At 53.1% G+C, this 18,994-nt stretch overlaps 1 protein-coding gene across 2 annotated transcripts; it reads right to left on the bottom strand.

Moving 5' to 3' along the window:
- Positions 1-6,119: 6,119 nt before the first annotated feature.
- On the bottom strand, positions 6,120-12,882 carry WFIKKN2 (WAP, follistatin/kazal, immunoglobulin, kunitz and netrin domain containing 2). 2 transcript variants are annotated; one of them, XM_025280357.3, is made up of 2 exons: positions 12,358-12,882; positions 6,120-9,046 (listed from the first exon to the last, which is right to left on the bottom strand). In XM_025280357.3, exon 2 carries the CDS (start codon positions 8,975-8,977, stop codon positions 7,526-7,528), a length of 1,452 nt encoding a protein of 483 aa, XP_025136142.3. In that variant the 5' UTR covers positions 8,978-9,046; positions 12,358-12,882; the 3' UTR covers positions 6,120-7,525. The 2 variants fall into 2 exon arrangements, with proteins under 2 accessions (XP_025136142.3, XP_006070224.4); XM_006070162.4 differs by lacking the exon at positions 12,358-12,882 and adding an exon at positions 11,561-12,338.
- Positions 12,883-18,994: the final 6,112 nt, after the last annotated feature.

Here is an 18,994-nt window from a genome sequence, read left to right as displayed (position 1 = left end):
AAGGCGAGTGGTGCTTGAAATAAAGGACCAGTAAGAACTCAGCTCCACGCTTGAAGGTATTAGAGCTGGGAATGGTAGGGAGATGCTCTTAGGGCCTTCTTGGAGGTCCCAGATGTTCCCCATCTCTACCCCATTGCTACACTTACCTCTCACTGCTTCCAGTACAACTCAGGATGTGTGTCTCTCTCTCCTCTCCTCTCTGGCTACCCATATCCTAGACTCTTCCTTTGTCAGCAAAGGAGACTGTATGTGTTCTTACTTTGCTATCCAAGGACAGCTCTGGAGAGAAGGGCCTGTTCTCATCTCCTGGTTCTTTCCGGCCATGAGTGGGAACATGCAACAGCAATTATCTCCAACCAGCTGGAGCTACCAGGCCCAGGGCTGACTCCTACTAGAGAGGCACTGTGGGAACAGTTATTATTCATTACTTACAGATGAAGATACTGAGGCATGAGAGCTTAACTTACCCAAAGTCACAGAGCCAGTGTTTGAGCCCAGAGAGTTTGACTCAAGAGCCCATGCTCTGTCTGCCATGACTCTGGCCTTCCGTCATGGCCACTCACCCTGTATACCATGGAAATTGGAAGGCTTAAGGCCTAAAACATCTGGTGCCTCTTTTATTAATAATAGTCTTATGCAATTCAGTTCTAACAGCAATGGCCATAACAAAATAATTCTTAGACCTTTAGTCAGCACTTCCATGGCATCGCTGAAGACCTGTGGAGTACCTGGCCCACCAGTGGGAGCACTTCACCATTGTCATGGGCGCCGTGCCATGCCATGAGCATATTTAGTCGATAGCCCCTGCTGTCTGCCTCCTATCAGCAGCCCTTCTCCACCATATTTAGCCAAAGTTTTGGTAAATTCATCTTCTCCTGAGCGCCACACTGCTGGGGCTTGGTGTGTATGGACTCCCTTGTTTGCCTGTTTTGTGTACCTATTCTGGGATTACTTTGGCGGGTGGGGGTCTTCACTGCAGTACACAGGCTTTCTCTAGTTTTGGTGCCTGGGGACTTCTCTCCAGCTGTAGTGCATGGGCTTCTCTTGTTTCAGAGCACAGGCTCTAGAGCACGTGGGCTTCAATCATTGTGGCCCACAGATTCAGTTGCCCAGCAGCATGTGGGATCTTAATTCCCCCAACCAGGCTCAAACCCGTGTCCCCTGTGTTGGAAGGCGGATTCTTAACTGCTGGAGCACCAGGGAAATTCCAGGGAAATTCAGGAACTTCATTTGCAAGAAGGCTTACAGGAGACTTCTGTGAGAAAAGATGAGGGGTTTTTTTTGAGGTTGAGATCAGAGTCCAGAGACAGTGGGGTAATTCCACAAGCCCCTGTGGGACTAGGACCCATGAGACTAAAACCAGGAGCTGCCTAAGGAAGCAGGAATCCCGGAGTCCTTGGCAGGACGGGAGCCTAGAGTCAGGACCCCCACCCCTACACAAGATTTCTGAGAAAACAAGAATTACAGTTTAATCCTTTGTAACAGTCCTATCCAACAGAATTTTCTGTGATGACTGTCCAATATGGTAGCCACCAAACACATGACATGTGACACTTGGACTATAGATGGGAGGCTGAGGAACTGAATTTTTAAATTTTATCATTATTTCCTATGAAGCCATTTACATGAACTCAATACTGTTGAAGGGTGCAGTTTTATAACTTTCTGTACAGCCTTGGCACTCCTGGAGGAGTAGAAGTGGTGGTTATGGATGTTCAGGAGGGGCTTGGCCATTAGGGGCCCTCAGCCTTAAGCCAAATGGTTAAAATATATATGTCACCCTGGAAAGAATATGGGCACTAAAGTCAGACAGACCCAAGATCCACACAGATCCTGGCTCTTGGGTAAGTTTCCTTTAAACATTAAAGGATTAAGGATTAAACTGGACAACAAATGTGAAGTGCCGATCAGAGTTGTTCGCACTTGGGGACTCCCTGGTGGTCCAGTGGTTAGCAGTGCGTTCACTGCTGGGGTCCCAGGTTCAATCTGTGGTAGGGCACTGAGATCCCACAAGTCCCATGATGCAGCAAAAAAAAAAAAAAAAAAAAAAAGGACTTCCCTGGTGGCGCAGTGGATAAGAATCCTCCTGCTAATGCAGGGGACACAGGTTCAATTCCTGGCCCAGGAAGATCCCACATGCTGCAGGGCAACTACGGCCGCGCGCCACAACTTCTGAACCCGCATTCTAGGGCCTGCGGAGCCACAACTAACGAGCCCGGGTGCTGCCACTACTGAAGCCTGTGCACCCAGAGCCTGTGCTCCACAGAGCAGACCCCGCAACGAGAAGCCCATGCACCAATGAAGAGTATCCTGTGTGCGCCACGACCAGAGAAACCCGCTCACAGCAGCAAAACCCCAGTGCAACCAAAATAATAAAGAAGAAAAAAAAAATTTTTTTAAGGGGTCCCTGAAGAGCAGCATTAGCAGCCCTTGAAATCTTAAAAAAAAAAAAAATTGTTCCTGCTCAAATGCCCACCTCTTCTCTTCTAGCACCATGCTCCCCCACTGCTGGAGGTCCTCACTTCTACCCCAGGCCTTGTCTCTACTTCCTGGGTGTTCACACAGAAAGAAGACAAAACAGTCACCTTCCTCTGCCAGATCTGGGTGTGTGCCTCACACCAAGACAGAAAACAAATGATTGGGGTGGGTATATCATCATCCTGTCAGGTCTCTGGCGGCATCCTGAAGACTTGAAAAGGACAGGAAACACCCAGATACCTCATCTCACCTCAACAGATGCGCTGGGAAGAGGCCCTACCAATGGGAGGGTCCAGTCCTCAAAGTGTTGGGGATGAGGCCTGTTTTCCCCTTGTCTGGGAGGCCAGGGTGTGACTGGAGACCTGGATGCCAGAGCTCCACATCCTAGGGTAAGCTGGGGTAGAACACGGAGACTTCATCACAGCCCTAGAATAGGAGCTAGAGAGGAGGGAAGGAGAGGGTGGTGGGCTGCCCACCTGCCACCCCTACCCTCTCCCTTGGGCATTGCCAGCTGGAGGGTTAAGCTTCCTTCCTCCTGACACACCGCTTGAGTGAGGAGTGTCGCTTGACCTCAGGGCACATTCCAGAATAAGGTCACAGCCAAGAATAGGACAGGGGAACCCTGCCCTCCATCCTGCCTGTATTAATCACTCCCAGAGCCAGAGGGAGACTTCAGACTCCTTGAAGAGGTGGGAGGAGGAGGAGGGGACAGTATCAGGAAGCAGAGCTGGGAAAAAGGAGGGAAGACCCCAGAGGAGCCCTTCACACTCTCGCGGTTGTCCGGTGCACCGCCTGGCCCTTGGTCCCAGGGCCATTTGTTCATCCAGTGAGTCCTTCTGGAACTCTGTGAGCTGGGCCCACGGGCCTCCCAGAGCCCTAAGCCGTGACTCTGGCCAGGGAACAGTGCAAGTGTAAAGGGAGACAGAAACTCGGAGAAGAGTGTTTGTGCAGCCTGGGGACAATGGAGGCACCCAAGGAGCTGAGTCCTGAAGGATGAGTAGGCTCAGGAATCTAGGCCATGACTGCTCTTGCGTGTGATAGAAATACCACGTGACACGTAGGATCATACGCATGGGGTGGTGTGCATGAGGCTGACGATAGGCAGGCTCTTTGGAGACATTTGAGTTCCTGATGGGATTCCACACTGCCCAGCCCAGAGCTGTGTGTGTGTGTGTGTGTGAGAAACAGCATAGCGTGAGCACAAGAGCCTAGAAATCAGACTGCCTTGGTTCAAGTTTTGGCTCTGTCCCTTAATGGCTGGGTGATCTTGGGCAAGTTTCTTATCCTCTCTCACCTCAGCTTTCCCACCTACAAAACAGCATTCTGTCTCCCACGTTTGTGATGGAGATGACAAGAGAAGACACCCAGTGCCTGTACTGTGTAACCACCCACTCGATGCTGAAGTTACAGAAGGACAGCTGGACACAGGGCATCCTCCTCAGCCTGAGGAAATTGCGATGTGGCTGTGTGTTTATTCTCCCCCTTTCTTCATCAGGTTCTGCCCCTACTCCCCGCTCTCTGGCCCCCTATCCAGGGGATGACATCAGACTATGGAGCAGCTGGGCAGACAATGGAACGGAGTGTCCTAGGAGATCAGAGGTGCTGGGGGAGGCAGAAGGTGGAAAAAGCCAAGCTGCCATGCCCCAGAGGCCTCAGAGCTGGTCTGGAGACAGCCAGCACCAGAACAAGCCTCTGAAGAGGCAAATGGAGAGACCAGAGGAGGATTGCAGGGGGTGGGGGGGTGCGGGGCAGACAACAGATGCTAGGAGGGGAGGAATGAATGTCCATGTAGACAGGAAAGCAGGTGAATCTGACTTCAGACCTGAAGGAGGGCTCAATCCCCCTATGTCCTGGGGCCAAATCTCCCAGTGGGGCAGCCTCTCGAGGTCACTTGGCAACCAGGCCCTGGGACTTCAGTTCTTCCTGCACTGAGCACCTTTCAGAAGTCAGTTCCTGTGTAAGCAAGACACACAGACTGGTTTCAAGGACAAAACAAATGCCATGTGGTAGGTCCACAAGGATGACTGACTCTATACCACCCTTTCCCCAAGTACCTATGTTTTACAAATCCCAAACCAGCCTGTGTGGAGCAGTCAGTTCTGAGCAGCAGAATACAATATTTGAAACGCTATGGTCTCTGAGCCTGCAAAAGTCGCGATCTGGGTGGAAGAGCAAGGGGAGGGCTCAGGTCTTGGGGGCCTGCTCTCAGCCAGGGAGCTGCTGAGGGTGTGGAGGGGCCCAGGGGCAGCATCTGTGCCAGGTTCTGTTTTCTAGGCTTTGCAGTTTGACACATAATATGGTCGAACTCCCCAAGTCTCTGTGGTGTTCTGTCCTACAGATGAGGAAACTGAGGCTCAGAGAGATGGCAGATATGTGTCAGAGCCCAGATTCAGCCTTAGGTGGGTCTGACTCCACAGGCTGGGCCTTCTCACCCTGCCAAGGTGGGGCTGGAGTGTGACAGGGACCTTAAGTCTGTGGCTATGTGTCAGCAGCGAGCCTGTGAGAGGAAGCCTGAGATTGGACCCCTGAATCTCACACCTCCACCACATAGTCACGGGGCTCAGCCCCACATCTATGCAAGTGGAGGTGACTGATGCTGGCATGTGGGTGCTTGCCCCCTCAGACTCGAAGGTGATGTGCTATTATTAGGGCACCTGGACCTAGAAGCAGGTACAATAGAGTGTCCTCACTCTGAGGGAGGGTGAGGAGCCAAGTCCTCACCCAGGTTTCAAGACCTGCATGGGTGGGTCCTGAGCCTGTGCTCACACCTTCTTGGTTAAGTTCTATGCTCAGCATTTTCTTGGTGGTGACTTGAGAAGCTCCCATTCCTCTGGCCTCTCTTCTCTCTCAGGGAGCAGCTTGTCTTCTTGATCCCAACCTCTCCTCATTGCAGGGAATTATCTCTACAGAGGGATTGGCCTGACTGGGCTGAACTGAGCCTGAATTCTTCCTTTGGGCTGTGGCCCAGAAAGACCAGAGAAATGCAAAGGGATCAGGTGTCCCTCGTGCTGAGCTGGCTTCCAGCCTTGGGGACAGACAAGCTGGGGTCATGCCCTGGCTGCAGGCTCCTGAGCACATCCCTGGGAAGGGGAGCAGCCAGGAGCCCCTGAGACCAAAGGTGCTGCTGCTGCAGACTGGAAACCTGATCACATGCTCTGAGCACCCAAGGCTTTGGGATCAGGCCTTACCCAGAGACCCCCTAGGGAGTCACAGCCAGACAGAAAGGTCCTCCTGCCCACTCCTGTCTCCTCCACTTTCACGGCCCTAAATTCATCAACAGTGGGGTCTGGAATCCACCATGACCCACTGTGCTATTGTGAGGGGGCGGGGGACTGAACTGAGTACAAAGCAGAACACCTGGGCTTCCACCCCATGCCTTCCTGCCCAAGTTCCTGGCTGAGTCACCTGGCCTCAGCTCCCCTGTGCCTAATGCACAAAGCTTCAGTGAGCACCACAGTCAGGAGTCATGGAGCTGCAAAATGGGCCAAGTGTTAGCAGTGTCTCTCCATCACTCAAATGGGATCCACTTGGCTGGATTCCCCCTGTGCTCCCCCCAAGGTAGGTCACCAAAGCAAATGACACTGCCCACCACTCCCCTCTCCCATCTACACATTAGCCCAAGTGACTCACACAGGAAGGGCTGTCGATACTATGGGCTTTTAATTGGTGTCTTCCCCCTACATTTGAGGAAGAAATGAGAATGCCCCACAATGATCTTCTTCAGCTTTGGAGGAGCATGGACATAATGAAGGCTGAGGAGGATTGAAGAGGAGTAGATGAAGAGCTGACAGTGCCTTTCTCAAATCCTATATCTAGTAGTGGGGTAGCGGACTTGTCCTGGAAGTCCCGAAACAGAAATCAACAAGCTGCCACATCCTCAGACTGGCCCTCCCAGTCCTCACCTCGAGTCTCCCTCCAGGTCCCTGCAGCTCCAAAGACCACCACCAGATGGGAGCATCGAGCGGCATTCATTTCCCTTCCCAAGCCTACCTCCCGGTCTTCCCTCTTCTTTCACCAACCCACTTCCCTGCCTTGCTTTTCCTCTTCCTTTATTTCTCTTCCCATCAGAACAGATCCTGGGGCTTCTACTGACTTTATGTCTGAGGAAGCGAGGGGCAACTGAGAGCTCACTATCTGTTGAAGGGATCTTTTGCCAGCTGGGAGCTCCAGCCATTAATCTGCTGCTGGGAGAGCCCTGGGATCTAGACATTCGTGTTCAATCACTGTGAGCTGGGCAGTAGCTAACATCTCTCTGTGGTCCTGGCACCTGGCACCCAGTAAGTGTTCAGAAAACATCCATTGACTTGGACTGAATAAAACTGAATCAATAAATCAATAATCAATAAACCAATCAATAAACCCAGGGAGAAGAAGCATGACAAACATGTTCTGCTTATGCTGTGGTGGCCTCAGAGACCGCTAGGCCAACATGATCAAAGCACAGGCTGGCCACCACCCAAAGGACTTGCCTGGCAGCCTCCACTTAAGGCAAGCTGTGTACTGGGCTGGATCATGCCTCCTGCTTCCTGCTTTCCACAACCCTCACCATGAGGTGGTCTCTGTTCATAGTGCTCTGGAGGGCTGTGGGGAGTTTATCCAATTAGTTCCTGGGCCCTCCTTTCTATCCCCACCTACCTTTTTAGCAAACCAATTCATTCAATTTTTCCTGTTACCATCCTGCAGCCAGCCGCCATCTCTAGAATCCTGCCTGGGAGTCTGGCTATGGGCAGGGAGTCTGGGAGAGCCAGGGGAGGGAGTAGTCAGCCATAAGAAGATAACAAAGTCAGAGGAGACTGGTCATCAGGAATAACCTGCAAATGTTGGTTGGCTTCTTTTGTTCCCCCCAGCGCCCCCACCCCATTATCAAGCCCAAAGAATAGAAGCTGATTTAAGATCCTCTGGTGACTTTTTTCTGATGCATTGACTTCTATTCCCCTGTTGGCCTAAGACTGTCTAATCTGACCTTGCCCAGTTTGCTGACTGAGGGGCACCAGGAATGGGTAAATAGAAGAGGATCAGAAAGAGGGCTGGGGAGGAGCAGAGGGCTTCACTGCAATCCTGGGAAGTCCTTAAGGACATCGCAGGTTTTCTTGTGCATGACCTCACGCAGCTTCCGAGCCCGCCGGGTGCTCGAGGCTCCCACAAAGCTGTCGGGCCGCAGCATGGCCATGCCGCCGTCCACCTCGCCCATGATGATGAGCGGCATCTCGCCCACTGTCACGTTGGGGCAGGGGCAGGTCCAGTCCATGTGGAGCAGAGTGACCTCCAACGGCTCCTGACCCAGGAACTTGAGGCCCATCTTCTCATCCTTTAGGACCTCGTCCACAGTCACCAGGGCACGGCCTGAATCGGGCTCCTCGGTCAGCTCAGAGATTCGGCCCAAGATAACAAAGTCACTCCGACAGAAGCTGGTGACAAGCTTCTGCCTTGGCTTGCAGGCCCGGCAGCGCTGGTTCCCCCGAGGGAACGGGCAGGACTCCTCGCAGTCCTCACGGCTCTCAAAGTTGTTGCCGTTGCCCTCGCAGCCGCCATAGACAAAGGACTGGCACTGGCCTGTCTGGCTGTTGTAGGCCCAGCGGGGCGCATAGGCCTTGCAGGGCCCCTGCAAGGCAGGCAGGCTGCACACGGCCAGCGACCCACTCATGCAGGCCAGCATGCAGGCCTCATAGGTCTCAAAGTGGTTGCGGTTGCGGTGGCAATGGCCGAAGGTGAAGGTCAGGCAGTTGTTGGCTTGGGCGTCGAAGTACCAGCGGGTCTGCTCCTCACCGCAATCATCGCTGTCAGGGGGCTTCAGGCACTCAGCTGTGGGGAAGGCCGTGCCATTGGGGCTACTCTCTGCGGTGGCTGAAGCCTGACCCCCACTGACCACCGACAGTGGGAAGTCAGCACGCAGGACGCCAGCAGCGTTGCGGGCTGTGCAGGTGTAGATGCCAGAGTCCTGGGGCTGGGCGTTGTAGATGACCAGCTGGCCGATGTTGGTGACCACCACGTTGCCGCGCACGTGGTTGGGTCTCATGACCACATTCTCCCGGTCCTCCAGCTGTTTCTCCCAGGTGATCTCAGGCCGGGGCCGGCCCACCACATCACAGAGAAAGCTCACCGTCTCACCCACAGTGACTGACTGGTGCGCAGGGTGGTTGAGCAGAGCTGGGGCCGTGGCGTCCAGCCCAGGGGTCTCTGGAGGAGCCGTGGTGGGGTGCACAGTGGTCTCGGGGGGTGAGGGGCTGGTGTTGGGCCAGGTGAAGTGATAGCGGCAGGTGACGACAGCCAGCGTGATGCCCTTGGAGCAAGCTTCAGCGTCCATGTAGCAGCGGTTATAGTAGGTGAGGCCATCGGAGGCGCAGGTAAAGCTGGGCTCCTTCTCACAGCGATCTCTGCATTTGCACACTGGCTGGCCATCCCAGATGTCACATTCAGAGCCCTGCTGCAGACACATGAAGTGGTCGCATGTGGCCTCCTTGGGCATGCCCACGGGGCCCTTCTTTCCCTTCACATCCATGTAGCGGGCTGCCACGCAGCTCTTGGTCCCACACACGTTGGGGCAGCACTTCTCATAGGTCTCACACTCCTGGGGAGAGCCAGATGGAGAGGTCTGAGCAAGGAGGAGAAGGAAGAGAGCACAGGCTTCCCCCAACTTCCCCCATGGTTTACAGGGAAGGGAACTGATATGTGCTCACCTATCATGAGAAAATCATTTTGATATAATAACTAATGTATTCGTAGCACCCACTTTTTGCCAGGCCTTCTTCTAAAAATGTTTACAACTATCAACTTATCTCATGCTCATTACAATGGGTATAACCATCATTCTCACTTCACAGGCAATGATAACTGAGGCACCGAGGGATAAGGTAACTTGCCCAGGGTCACACAGCTAGCAGTGTGGGAAGAGGCAGATCACATACCCCATGAGGAAAAGTCTTCCTACTACCATGAGATGAAATGAGAATGTGAAGACTAAGCGAGGTGACATTCAAGCCCTCAGAGCTGGGAACTGGTGGGAAAGGACTTCAAGCTCCAGGTGGTGGGATTCAGAAATGAGAGTTTTTTGTCTGCAACTTATCATTCCCACAGTGAGGTGTCACCTGGAACAATTGAGCCCGCCTTTGTGTCTTTTCCATTGGGAATGCCCTGGCCAAATGCTAAGAAGGAAAAGGCAGACACTGCTGGGACAGCTGCTCAAAGCTGTGCATGTGCACAAGACATGCACGTGTACACACCAGGCAGCCCTCATGCTGGCCCCTGTTCATCCAAAGCCTAGAGGAAGGGCAGGCAAGACAGGCCCAGGACATCAGGTCTCACCACTGTGGGCTGTGCTAGTTCCAACATGTGAGACTTTGCATGGGGAAATCAATAGCAAAAAAAAAAGTCCCCTTGTGTGGCAAAGGTCAGCCAGGCCGTCATCGAGGACTTGCCAGGCTGTAATTCCTTCTGATTCTCTGTGGAGCCATGAAAGGCATTAGTCTAATTCCTCAAAATTAGCAACATGCTCTGGGGCTGACACAAACAAGGATTTCACGTGGTGTTTTCTCCAGGATGTGGGCAATGCCCCTAATCCTGAGCCCTGGTCATGGCTCTGTGAGCCGCTCCCCACCAGGGCCGGCCTCATGCAGCCGCATCAGCTGAGGGCTGCATGGAGCCTGCCTACTAGACTTGTTTACTGTTTTTCCCTCTCGGCTCAGAATGGGGACTTTGTTTTGCAGCCCTTGCTTGGCATAGGCTTCTAGGCCACACCAGGGAGGCTCTAGGGCAGGGATGGACAGATTTCAGAGCCGGGTTCTGAGGGAGAGGGACCTAGTGGAGGTGAGGGCAGGAGGGGGCTGAGCAGCAGGAGAACCTGCTCCTTGCCGGAGCATCCCTCGGTTCCTTGAAGACTCTGGCCTAGGAATCTCCTTCCGGACTTGGAGGTCCATGAAAGACCAGGTGCTTGGGGAAAGGGAAAGGTACTTCTGGGCACAGAAAACCTGGAGGGAATTTTCAGAACAGTTTTTGCTTAAGGGCTCAGAGTGTATCCATAGGCTAAATCCCCAGCCTCACAGAGGAGCTTCTCCCCAAGACATAAAATCAGCCAGAATCTCACTGTCTCCAAGCCCCACCTGATTTATCAGGCCAGGCTGTGCCCCTGAAACAGACTTGCCTACAAATGTAGCCAACTAACCACCTGACCTCAGCCGGATAGGAACACTTTTCCACCCCTACCCAGGCTTTATCTTCCTTTCCCTCGGCTCCCTCATTGCTCATGAACAGCGAAAGGCTGGGATTGTCCCCTGGGCTCTCTGAGGGACAGGCCACTCTCTCTAGGACCAGTCTGTGCTCTCATAGGTTATGCACATTTGGCAGAGGGAGCACCCTGGTGATGCCCAGACTGGCCCGAGCCCAGCAGCTGCCAGACTGTCAGGAATTACCTCTGCCTAGGCAGGTGCCAGGTACTAGCATGCACTTCACCCTGGGAGAAGTAACAGGAACAACCCTTGAATGCAGGAGCAGGGAGAGAATTGTCCTAGAACCAGGTAGAGCCAGGCCTGCCCTGAGCACTGGGAGGATTGAGGGATCACCCAGGTTGAAACCTAGTCCCCTTCCCTCTCGCAGACACCCAGAGAGTCTATTCAGACCCACTCCTGCCCACCCTCCCCATCAGCCTGCACTGATCTCAGGGTCAGGGTTCTAACCCCAGAGGTGGCCCAGAGGCTGGATGAAGCATCAGCTCTGTGGTCAGATGGATGCGGATCTGACCTCCCTGGCCCTGGAGCCTTGTGCTTGTCCTGAGTTTCTCTCTCACCTGTTGACAGGGTGCGGGTGGGTTGTGCCAGTCTCTCTGATGTGCCTGGCATAGCGTTGGCTCAGAGCAGCCCTCAGCAGACCTGAGACCAGGAATCTGAGGATTTCCAGTCCCTGAGAAATTCCCACATCACGCCCATCTCTTCTTCCAGGCCTCGAAGTTAAGACATCACACCCTGTTTATGTCCGTGTGGCCCAGGGGCCAGGTTCTTTCCCGTTTTGAGACATTCTCACCACCCAGCTCCCACTCTGCCTCGCCAACAAGACTGCTTGGCCTGGCTCAGGCCTCGGGGTTCACACTCACCTGGTCCGTCTCACACTCCCGCTTGCAGGTGCTCTGGGCATCCACCCAGAGGTTGGGATTCATGTCGTTGGGACAGATGCCGGCGTGAGAGTATCGGAGGGGCGGCAGGGCCAGGCCTCGAGGGGGCACCCCAAGCAGCAGCAACAGCAGGGCTGCCCCCTGCCCCCAGCGGGACCAGGAACGGCAGCCCCGCAGGGCCCACATGCTGAGGTCTGCAGCGGCCAAAGACCTCCCCTGAGAGGACGCCAGGGCTGGGCCCCTGGGCCTTCTGCTCCTCAGGGCTGCAGACACCTGCCCTGCCGACCCCAGTGGGCCTCCGTGGGCTGCTGCGGCTGCTGCGGCTGCCTCCACCGAGTCTGTGGAGTCCGCCGGGCTGCAGAGCCTCAGATAAAGGGAGCTCCCTCTCCGGAGTGTGCCGGGAGAGGAGCCGCACCGGGGCCAGAGCCTGGATTTATGTCCTGGGCGCGCCACCCGAGTGGGAGCGAGCTAACCTGACGCCTGTCACAGGCAGGCTGCCGGCTCCTCTGTCCTGTGGCTGATCACAGACTTGTTGCAGAAAAAAAAAAAAGCTGGAAGCAGTTTAGGCGGCGTATCTGGCACGGTGGGACACCTGCTTGTTTTTGACTCCAGGAGGCCTTTAACCCCTTCAGGGGCCAGAAATGGCATGTGCTTTGGGGGGAGCCGGCTCCAGGACACGCCAGCTCACTGTACTACATGAAGAGGCTTGCTTCCCTTCCCCCCACCTCTCGGCCGGGCCCCCTCCTCCCGTTGGCCACCTCCGAAGAACACACACTCACTTGTTACAAGGAGGGACCTGCAGCCGCAGGGTTAGCATCGCCGGCCCGATAGTACATCTGAGAGCAAATGACGTGGAAAAACAACAAGTTCACGGCCATTCCAGGGCGGGCCTGAGCAGCCTGTGCTGTGTAAGCCGACTCCCACCGCAGCACCAGGTCCCAGGGTTAGGGGGGGGGGCGTGCGGACAGCCCCCTATCTCTCTATCCTGGGCAGTTTGCGTCTCAAGTTCCAACTTCGGTGAATTTTCCCCAAATCATTCCAGAGACACATACCAGCTATGCTCCAGCTCCCCCAGCTCCGGGACGTATCACATTCCTGCTCCTCGACTGACACACTCCCCGCTCCAAGAGAAGCTACGTGGTCACAGTGTCTCAGGACGGTGCTGGGCAGCCGAGCCGCCTCGCTGACGACCATGAAGCCTTTGCCCAGGAAGAGCCAGTTGGCTGTCATCTCCCCACTTTATGAAGGAGAAGGTCACCCCTGGTGAGCAGCAGTAGGATATTTCCTGGGGTCATAACGTGGGCCAGACTGTGTGCATTGTCTCATTTAATCCTCACAACAAACTGTGCCTTCGTTCTAGATTTGAGGAAAAGATAGGGTAAGCAACTTGCCCTGTGTCACACAGCTATGTGACCCCACCATTAATGCAGGGATCCTAGTTTGCAGGGCCTTTGAAATCAACCCTCCCCACCAAGCCGTCAAACTGCTGTCAAGGGGGCAAACCGACTCTAGTCTCTACAAGCTGGACAAGAAGTTTGTGAAACATCAAGGACAGTATTGAAGGAGGAGCCAGGAAAAGAGCCAGAAGCTGCCAGGGGGTGGGGAAGAGAGAGGTTACTTTTTCAAGGCCGACTGCAAAGGATTTGGGGAGCAGTAACCAAGCTGCTGTGTCCCAGGGGCAGCAGATAGTGGTGCGACCCCAATCTTTTCACAGATGGGGATACTGAGTGCCAAGCCTGGGGCCACTCTCCCCTCAGGCCAGACCTCAACCTCTAGCTGCTCTGTAGAAGGGCGTGCCCCTCCCTCCACCCTGCAGATTTTGCTTCTTCCTCTCGAGCAGGGTATTGCCTCCTCCCCTGAGCCAATTCTTTCCTGTCTGTGGGTCATTCTGCAAGATCTGTCTTTTCTGCTTATGTCAAAGAGCTAATGAAGGGTGTCAGATCCTAATCCCCTAAATTATTGGAATAAACTTCCCTCCAAGGCTGGTCCCAGTAATGAAGCCAGACAGCAGGCGACGCCGGCTGCTTTGAATTCCCTGTAATTTCATAAACCCGTGTTCCAGCTGCTCCAAGTTGGGCCTCAGCACAGCCCTTGATGAACGTGGTTTGTGCTGCCTCCTTTGATACCACAAAGGGAAATGGACAGTGACACATTTCTGAGCAGGACTTGGAAAACCTGTCAGAGCCCCATTACATGAGACAGGTATCTAGGCAAAGGAGGCTGATTTCTTGGGAGTCACTCGAGACCATTAGGAGGGAGGTGAGTGGGGAGGGGCACAGGCCAGAGGTGGGGGAGGAGAGGGGAAGTCCCCGCCCAGCCTGGTCCTATTGAGAGCTGTGGGCCTCCCCTGCCCAGGCCCCACTCCTGGCCATTCTGCTCTGAGAACTCTCAAAACAGCACTGGGGAAGAAGGGGCCCTAGTATACTCGGCTCTCCCTCTTAGCCCTTCCAAGTCTCCCACCAAAACACAGCTCAGAATAATAAATAACATCTGATCAGGGCTTGGCGCCCACACAGCACTTTCACCTACATCGTCACGCTGACCCTCACGCCAGTCCCGGAGGGAACCCAGGTGTGGCTGTGAGCTCAGTTTTATGAGAGAAGAAAGCCAGCCACAGAGAGAGGAGGTGGGCCTGGCTGGGGTCTCCAGGCTCTTGCTTCGCCTCTCTGACCCCTCCTGTCCTCTGCTCTTCACACAACCCCATGCACGCTTCCAGCCCCTCCAGAAGGGCCCCTGCTGGCCGCCTCACCAGCTCAGCTTGTTTATAAGCTGCTCAGGGAGTGCTTTGAAGTCCTCTCTCCCTGAGCATTCTCTCGCACGGTCCCTGGGCAGCCGAGCCGCCTCGCTGACGACCATGAAGCCTTTGCCCAGGAAGAGCCAGTTGGCTGTCATCTCCCCACTTTATGAAGGAGAAGGTCACCCCTGGTGAGCACCCCTGGGTCTGGCTCCCTCTGGCTCTGCTCCCTTCATGCCCTTCTCTGGAGGGTGGTGTGGAAGCCATGCTCACCAACTCCCCGGGACAGCTGAGGGCTTGGTTGTCTGTTCCCACCCCCCTAGGCCTCTGGGGAGTGGAGACGGGGTGGGGCAGCCTGAGCAGGGCCCTGAACTGGCGGGTGTCCTCTGCCTTTCACCCTCGCCAAGGAATCAGGCGCAGATCTGCCTGGAAGGGGCTTGCTCTTGACCTTGTCTCAGAAGAGCCCCACCACTGTGGGAAGGCAGAGGGCCCATGGACCCTTCATACCTTCTAGGACGGGTTCAAAGCCTACCTACTCCAGGTGCAGCCAGTAGCAAGTCACCCAGGACAGTGAATTCTGGATGACCCTTGACCTCAAGATCACCCTTAGCAGAACAATTCCCAGACCACTAGAGTGTTGACTACACACTGACACTGCTTTCTAAATGGGCCAGAGACTTCAGCTATAAACACGGTGGGGACACCTGGAGACCCACAGGGACACCAAGCAGCATCCCAGATGCCATGTCCCTCATGCACAGCCCAAACCTTCACCTCTTGAAGCATCTCCTCCCACTCCCTTCTTGATGTTTTCTAAAGTGCCTACTATGGGCTAATTTGTGGGTACACAGGGATAGATGGCCATCCTCATCCACAGAGAGGGCACAGTCTTGGCCAGAAAACAAACATGCAAAAGCATAAGAATCGTATTCAGTCTTGGGGGTCCTTACAAGTGCCGAGGCACAGGCAGGAGGGAGAAGCCTGGGGTGGCTGTTGGGCCCATGATGTGGGCTGGGTCTTGAAGCCTGAGCAGGAGCCTATTTCCTATACTTCTTCTTGGATGCCTCCTCAGCTAAGACCCTCCTTCTGGGGGCATAGGCCTCCAGAAACAGAGGTGAGAGGGAAGTACAAGGATTTAGGAAAGGCGGTGGGGTGGGAGCTGCAGGTCGGCTTCTGCTTGAGGTGGCCCCAGCAGAGTCAGAGCAGCAGCCCATTCTGGTCCATCCTGCTTGGGCTTCCAGACCTGAGGCAGTCACACTTTCTCCCAGATGGATGCCAACCCCCTGGGAGCCTCCCTGCCCTGATCCTGGTTATTTAAACATATCTGAGGAGGAGGAAAGATTTGAGGCACAGGAATTGGGGTGCTGGGGAGAAGGAAGTCCTCAGCAATGGTACTCAAATGGATTCTCAGAAGGCCAGGCAGTCTTGGTTAAAGGCGGTGATTAGTCAGAGCCAAGCCAAGGAGTTCAATAAAGCCGGCGGCTCATTACGCAGCTGGGGACCCCCTGCCTGAGCAGCCCAGGGCCTGGGTTACATTACAGGGCTGTGTGAACTCTCCCCTCAGAGTGAGACTGTACTGGCCTTGCAATAATTATGGGGCCTCAGCAGATGGTGGAGGCAGACAGGAGAGACCTTCAGCTGTGGGACACGTGGCCTGTCAGCGTCTGTGCAAAGCAGGACATGGGAGGGTCCACCCTGGGGCTCGGGGGAGGCAGCACTGAATCCAGATCTGAGAATGACGAGCTTGGCCGTTGGCGTGGCCTGGCCAGTGCTCTGGGCCAGCCAGGCCCCTTTACAGCCTGTCCAGTCCAGGGGGGCCTGCTAGTGGGGCCAAGTCCCTGGAAGCTTGAGTGCCAGAGTCTGAATAGATCTGCGGGTCATACCACAAGAGCAGGAGACCCTTCTGGCAACTGTGAGTCCTTGAATGCCTTCCTGGAGCAAGTGGGCATCAAGGAGCTTGGGGATTTCAGACACCTCACTGCGAGGCCCCATGGTGCTGAGGCTGAGCACCATGCAAGGAGTCAGAGGACCCCCTGAACAAACCGCTCAGGCCCCTTCCCTCTCCCTCCTCTGTGATCCTTCGTCCTGACTCCTCCAGCCCTGCCTTGACAGAACAGGCTTCAAATATCCTCAGGCAGCTCTCAGCCAAGACAAACACAGGAGGGAAGGAGCCAGAAGGCTGTGGGGCTCCACCTCTCCACTCTGCTGAGGGGAGAGTGAGGGCCTGGGGCTCCAGCAATGAGACTAAAATGGGGCATGGCCCCCATTCCATTCAGGCCTCACCTACCCAAAAACCTTCCCTGACTGCTCCACTCTCCTCACTCCCAAGCTCTCTGCTTCACTGTTTCCTCCTTTCGGATGAGAGAGAAGAAAGGACGGCTCAGATTCTGTTCTCTCTGCTCACCCTCACGCTGCTGAGCCAAGGGGCACATATCCTTTAGGACCAAACACAGCCCTAGTTCCCTTTCCAACAGCACAAAACGTACAGTGACTGAGAAACAGGCCCCTTTCCTGAATGATCATTATTTCATGACCTCTGGCTTAAAGACGGCTTCTCCACTTTCATTTAGCCTGTACTACCATGAACTTCCACCTCCGTTTGCTTCTCCATCTTATGGTTCTCCCTTCTCTCTTAAACCCTGGAAGCTGCCACGTTGCTCTTTCAATCTTTAAAAGTTCCACACAGAATTTCCCTTTAACCTATGTGAATGCTGTCTTCCCCATGGAAGACGTTCCTTCCCTGACCCATTCCGTCTGATCCTGGCCAACTGCTTCCCAACCCATCTCAGAAGCTGCACCTTCTAAGGAAGCCTTCCTGACCTCAGAAGCTGAGGGAGGCCAAAATCACCCTGGGGGTTCCAGGTAAAGTTTTTAAAACAAAAAAGCAAAACAAACAAAAACAAAAACTGGTATACAAAATCTGTTGCAATTAAACATTCAACCCTGTCAGGATGTATGTCTGTGCCTGTGTAAATGGTAAATAGGTTTAAATGATAATGTCAAAAATCCACAATAGATGGAGGGGAGGAATAAATGAGGAATATGGGATTAACAGATATGTATTACCACACAGAAGATAGATACACAAGGACTTACTATATAGCCCAGGGAACTACATTCAATATCTTATAATAACCTATAAGAGAAAATAATTTTGAAAAATAATATAGCAGAAGATGGCAAGATTGAACATCAACATCTTTAGGAATTAGTGAACTAAAATGGACAGGAATGGGTGAATTTAATTCAGATGACCATTATATCTTCTACTGTGGGCAAGAATCCCTTAGAAGAAATGGAGTAGCTCATAGTCAGTAAGAATCTGAAATGCAGTACTTGGGTGAAACCTCAAAAATGACAGAATGATCTCAGTTCATTTCCAAGGCAAACCATTCAATATCACAGTAATCCAAGTCTATGCCCCAACCACTAATGCCGAAGAAGCTGAAGTTGACCAGTTCTATGAAGAATAATCACAAAAAATGATGTCCTTTTCATCCTAGGGGATTGGAAGGCAAAAGTAGGAAGTCAAGAGATACTTGGAATAAAAGACAAATTTGGCCTTAGAGTACAAAATGAAGCAGTGCAAAAGCTAACAGAGTTTTATCAAAAGAACATGCTGATCATGTTGTTCAGTCACCAAGTCATGTCTGACTCTTTGCTACCCCATGGACTGCAGCACACCAGGCCTCTCTGTTCCTCACCATCTCCTAGAGTTTGCCCAAGTTCATGTCCATTGAATCGGTGGTGATATTCAACCATCTCATTCTCTGCTACCCTCTTCTCCTTTTGCTGGTCATAGCAAACACCCTTTTCCAACAACTCTACACATGGACATCACCAGATGGTCAATAGCAAACTCAGATTTTTTGTAGCTGAAGATAAAGAAGCTCTATACAGTCAGCAAAAACAAGACTTGGAGCTGACTGTGGCTCAGATCATGAACTCCTTATTACAAAATTTAGGCTTAACTTGAAGAAAATAAAGAAAACTACTAGGCCATTTAGATGTGACCTAAATCAAATCTCTTATGATTATACAGTGGAGGTAACAAATAGACTCAAGAGATTAGATCTGGTAGACAGAGTACCTGAAGAACTATGGACAGAAGCTTGTAACATTGTACAGGAGGCGGTGACCAAAACCATCCCAAGAAAAAGAAATGCAAAAAGGCAAAGTAGTTGTCTGAGGAGGCTTTACAAATAGCTAAGGAAGAGATGCAAAAGGCAGGGGAGAAAGGGAGAGATATACCCAACTGAATGCAGAGTTTCAGAGAATAGCAAGGAGAGATAAGAAGGCCTTCTTAAATGAACAATGCAAATAAATAGAGGAAAACAATAGAATGGGAAAGACTAGAGATCTCTTCAAGAAAATTGAAGATATCAGGAAATATTTCATGCAAGGATAGGCACAATAAAGGACAGAAACAGCAAGGACCTAACAGAAACAGAGGAGATTAAGAAGTGGCAGGCTTACACAGAAGAACTATATAAGAAAGGTCTTAATGACCCAGATAACCATGATGGTGTGGTCACTCACCTACAACCAGACATCCTGGAATATGAAGTCAAATGGGCCTTAGGAAGTATTTGTGGCTCAGCTGGTAAAGAATCCGCCTGCAATGAGGGAGACTTGGTTTGATCCCTCAGTTGGGCAGATTCCCTGGAGAAGGGAGAGGGTAA

The sequence above is a fragment of the Bubalus bubalis genome, chromosome 3 (assembly GCF_019923935.1).
Source record: "Bubalus bubalis isolate 160015118507 breed Murrah chromosome 3, NDDB_SH_1, whole genome shotgun sequence".
Lineage (NCBI taxonomy): Eukaryota > Metazoa > Chordata > Mammalia > Artiodactyla > Bovidae > Bubalus > Bubalus bubalis.
Note: the sequence above shows the minus strand (reverse complement) of the source record. Positions and strands in the feature narration are given on the sequence as shown.

Coding starts and splice junctions, on each gene's coding strand:
- WFIKKN2 (XM_006070162.4), bottom strand. CDS start 11,764: ATGTGGGCCCTGCGGGGCTGCCGTTCCTGGTCCCGCTGGGGGCAGGGG. Junction 9,047..11,560: donor GGGAGTGTGAGACGGACCAG/GTGAGTGTGAAC, acceptor GGCTCTCCCCAG/GAGTGTGAGACCTATGAGAA.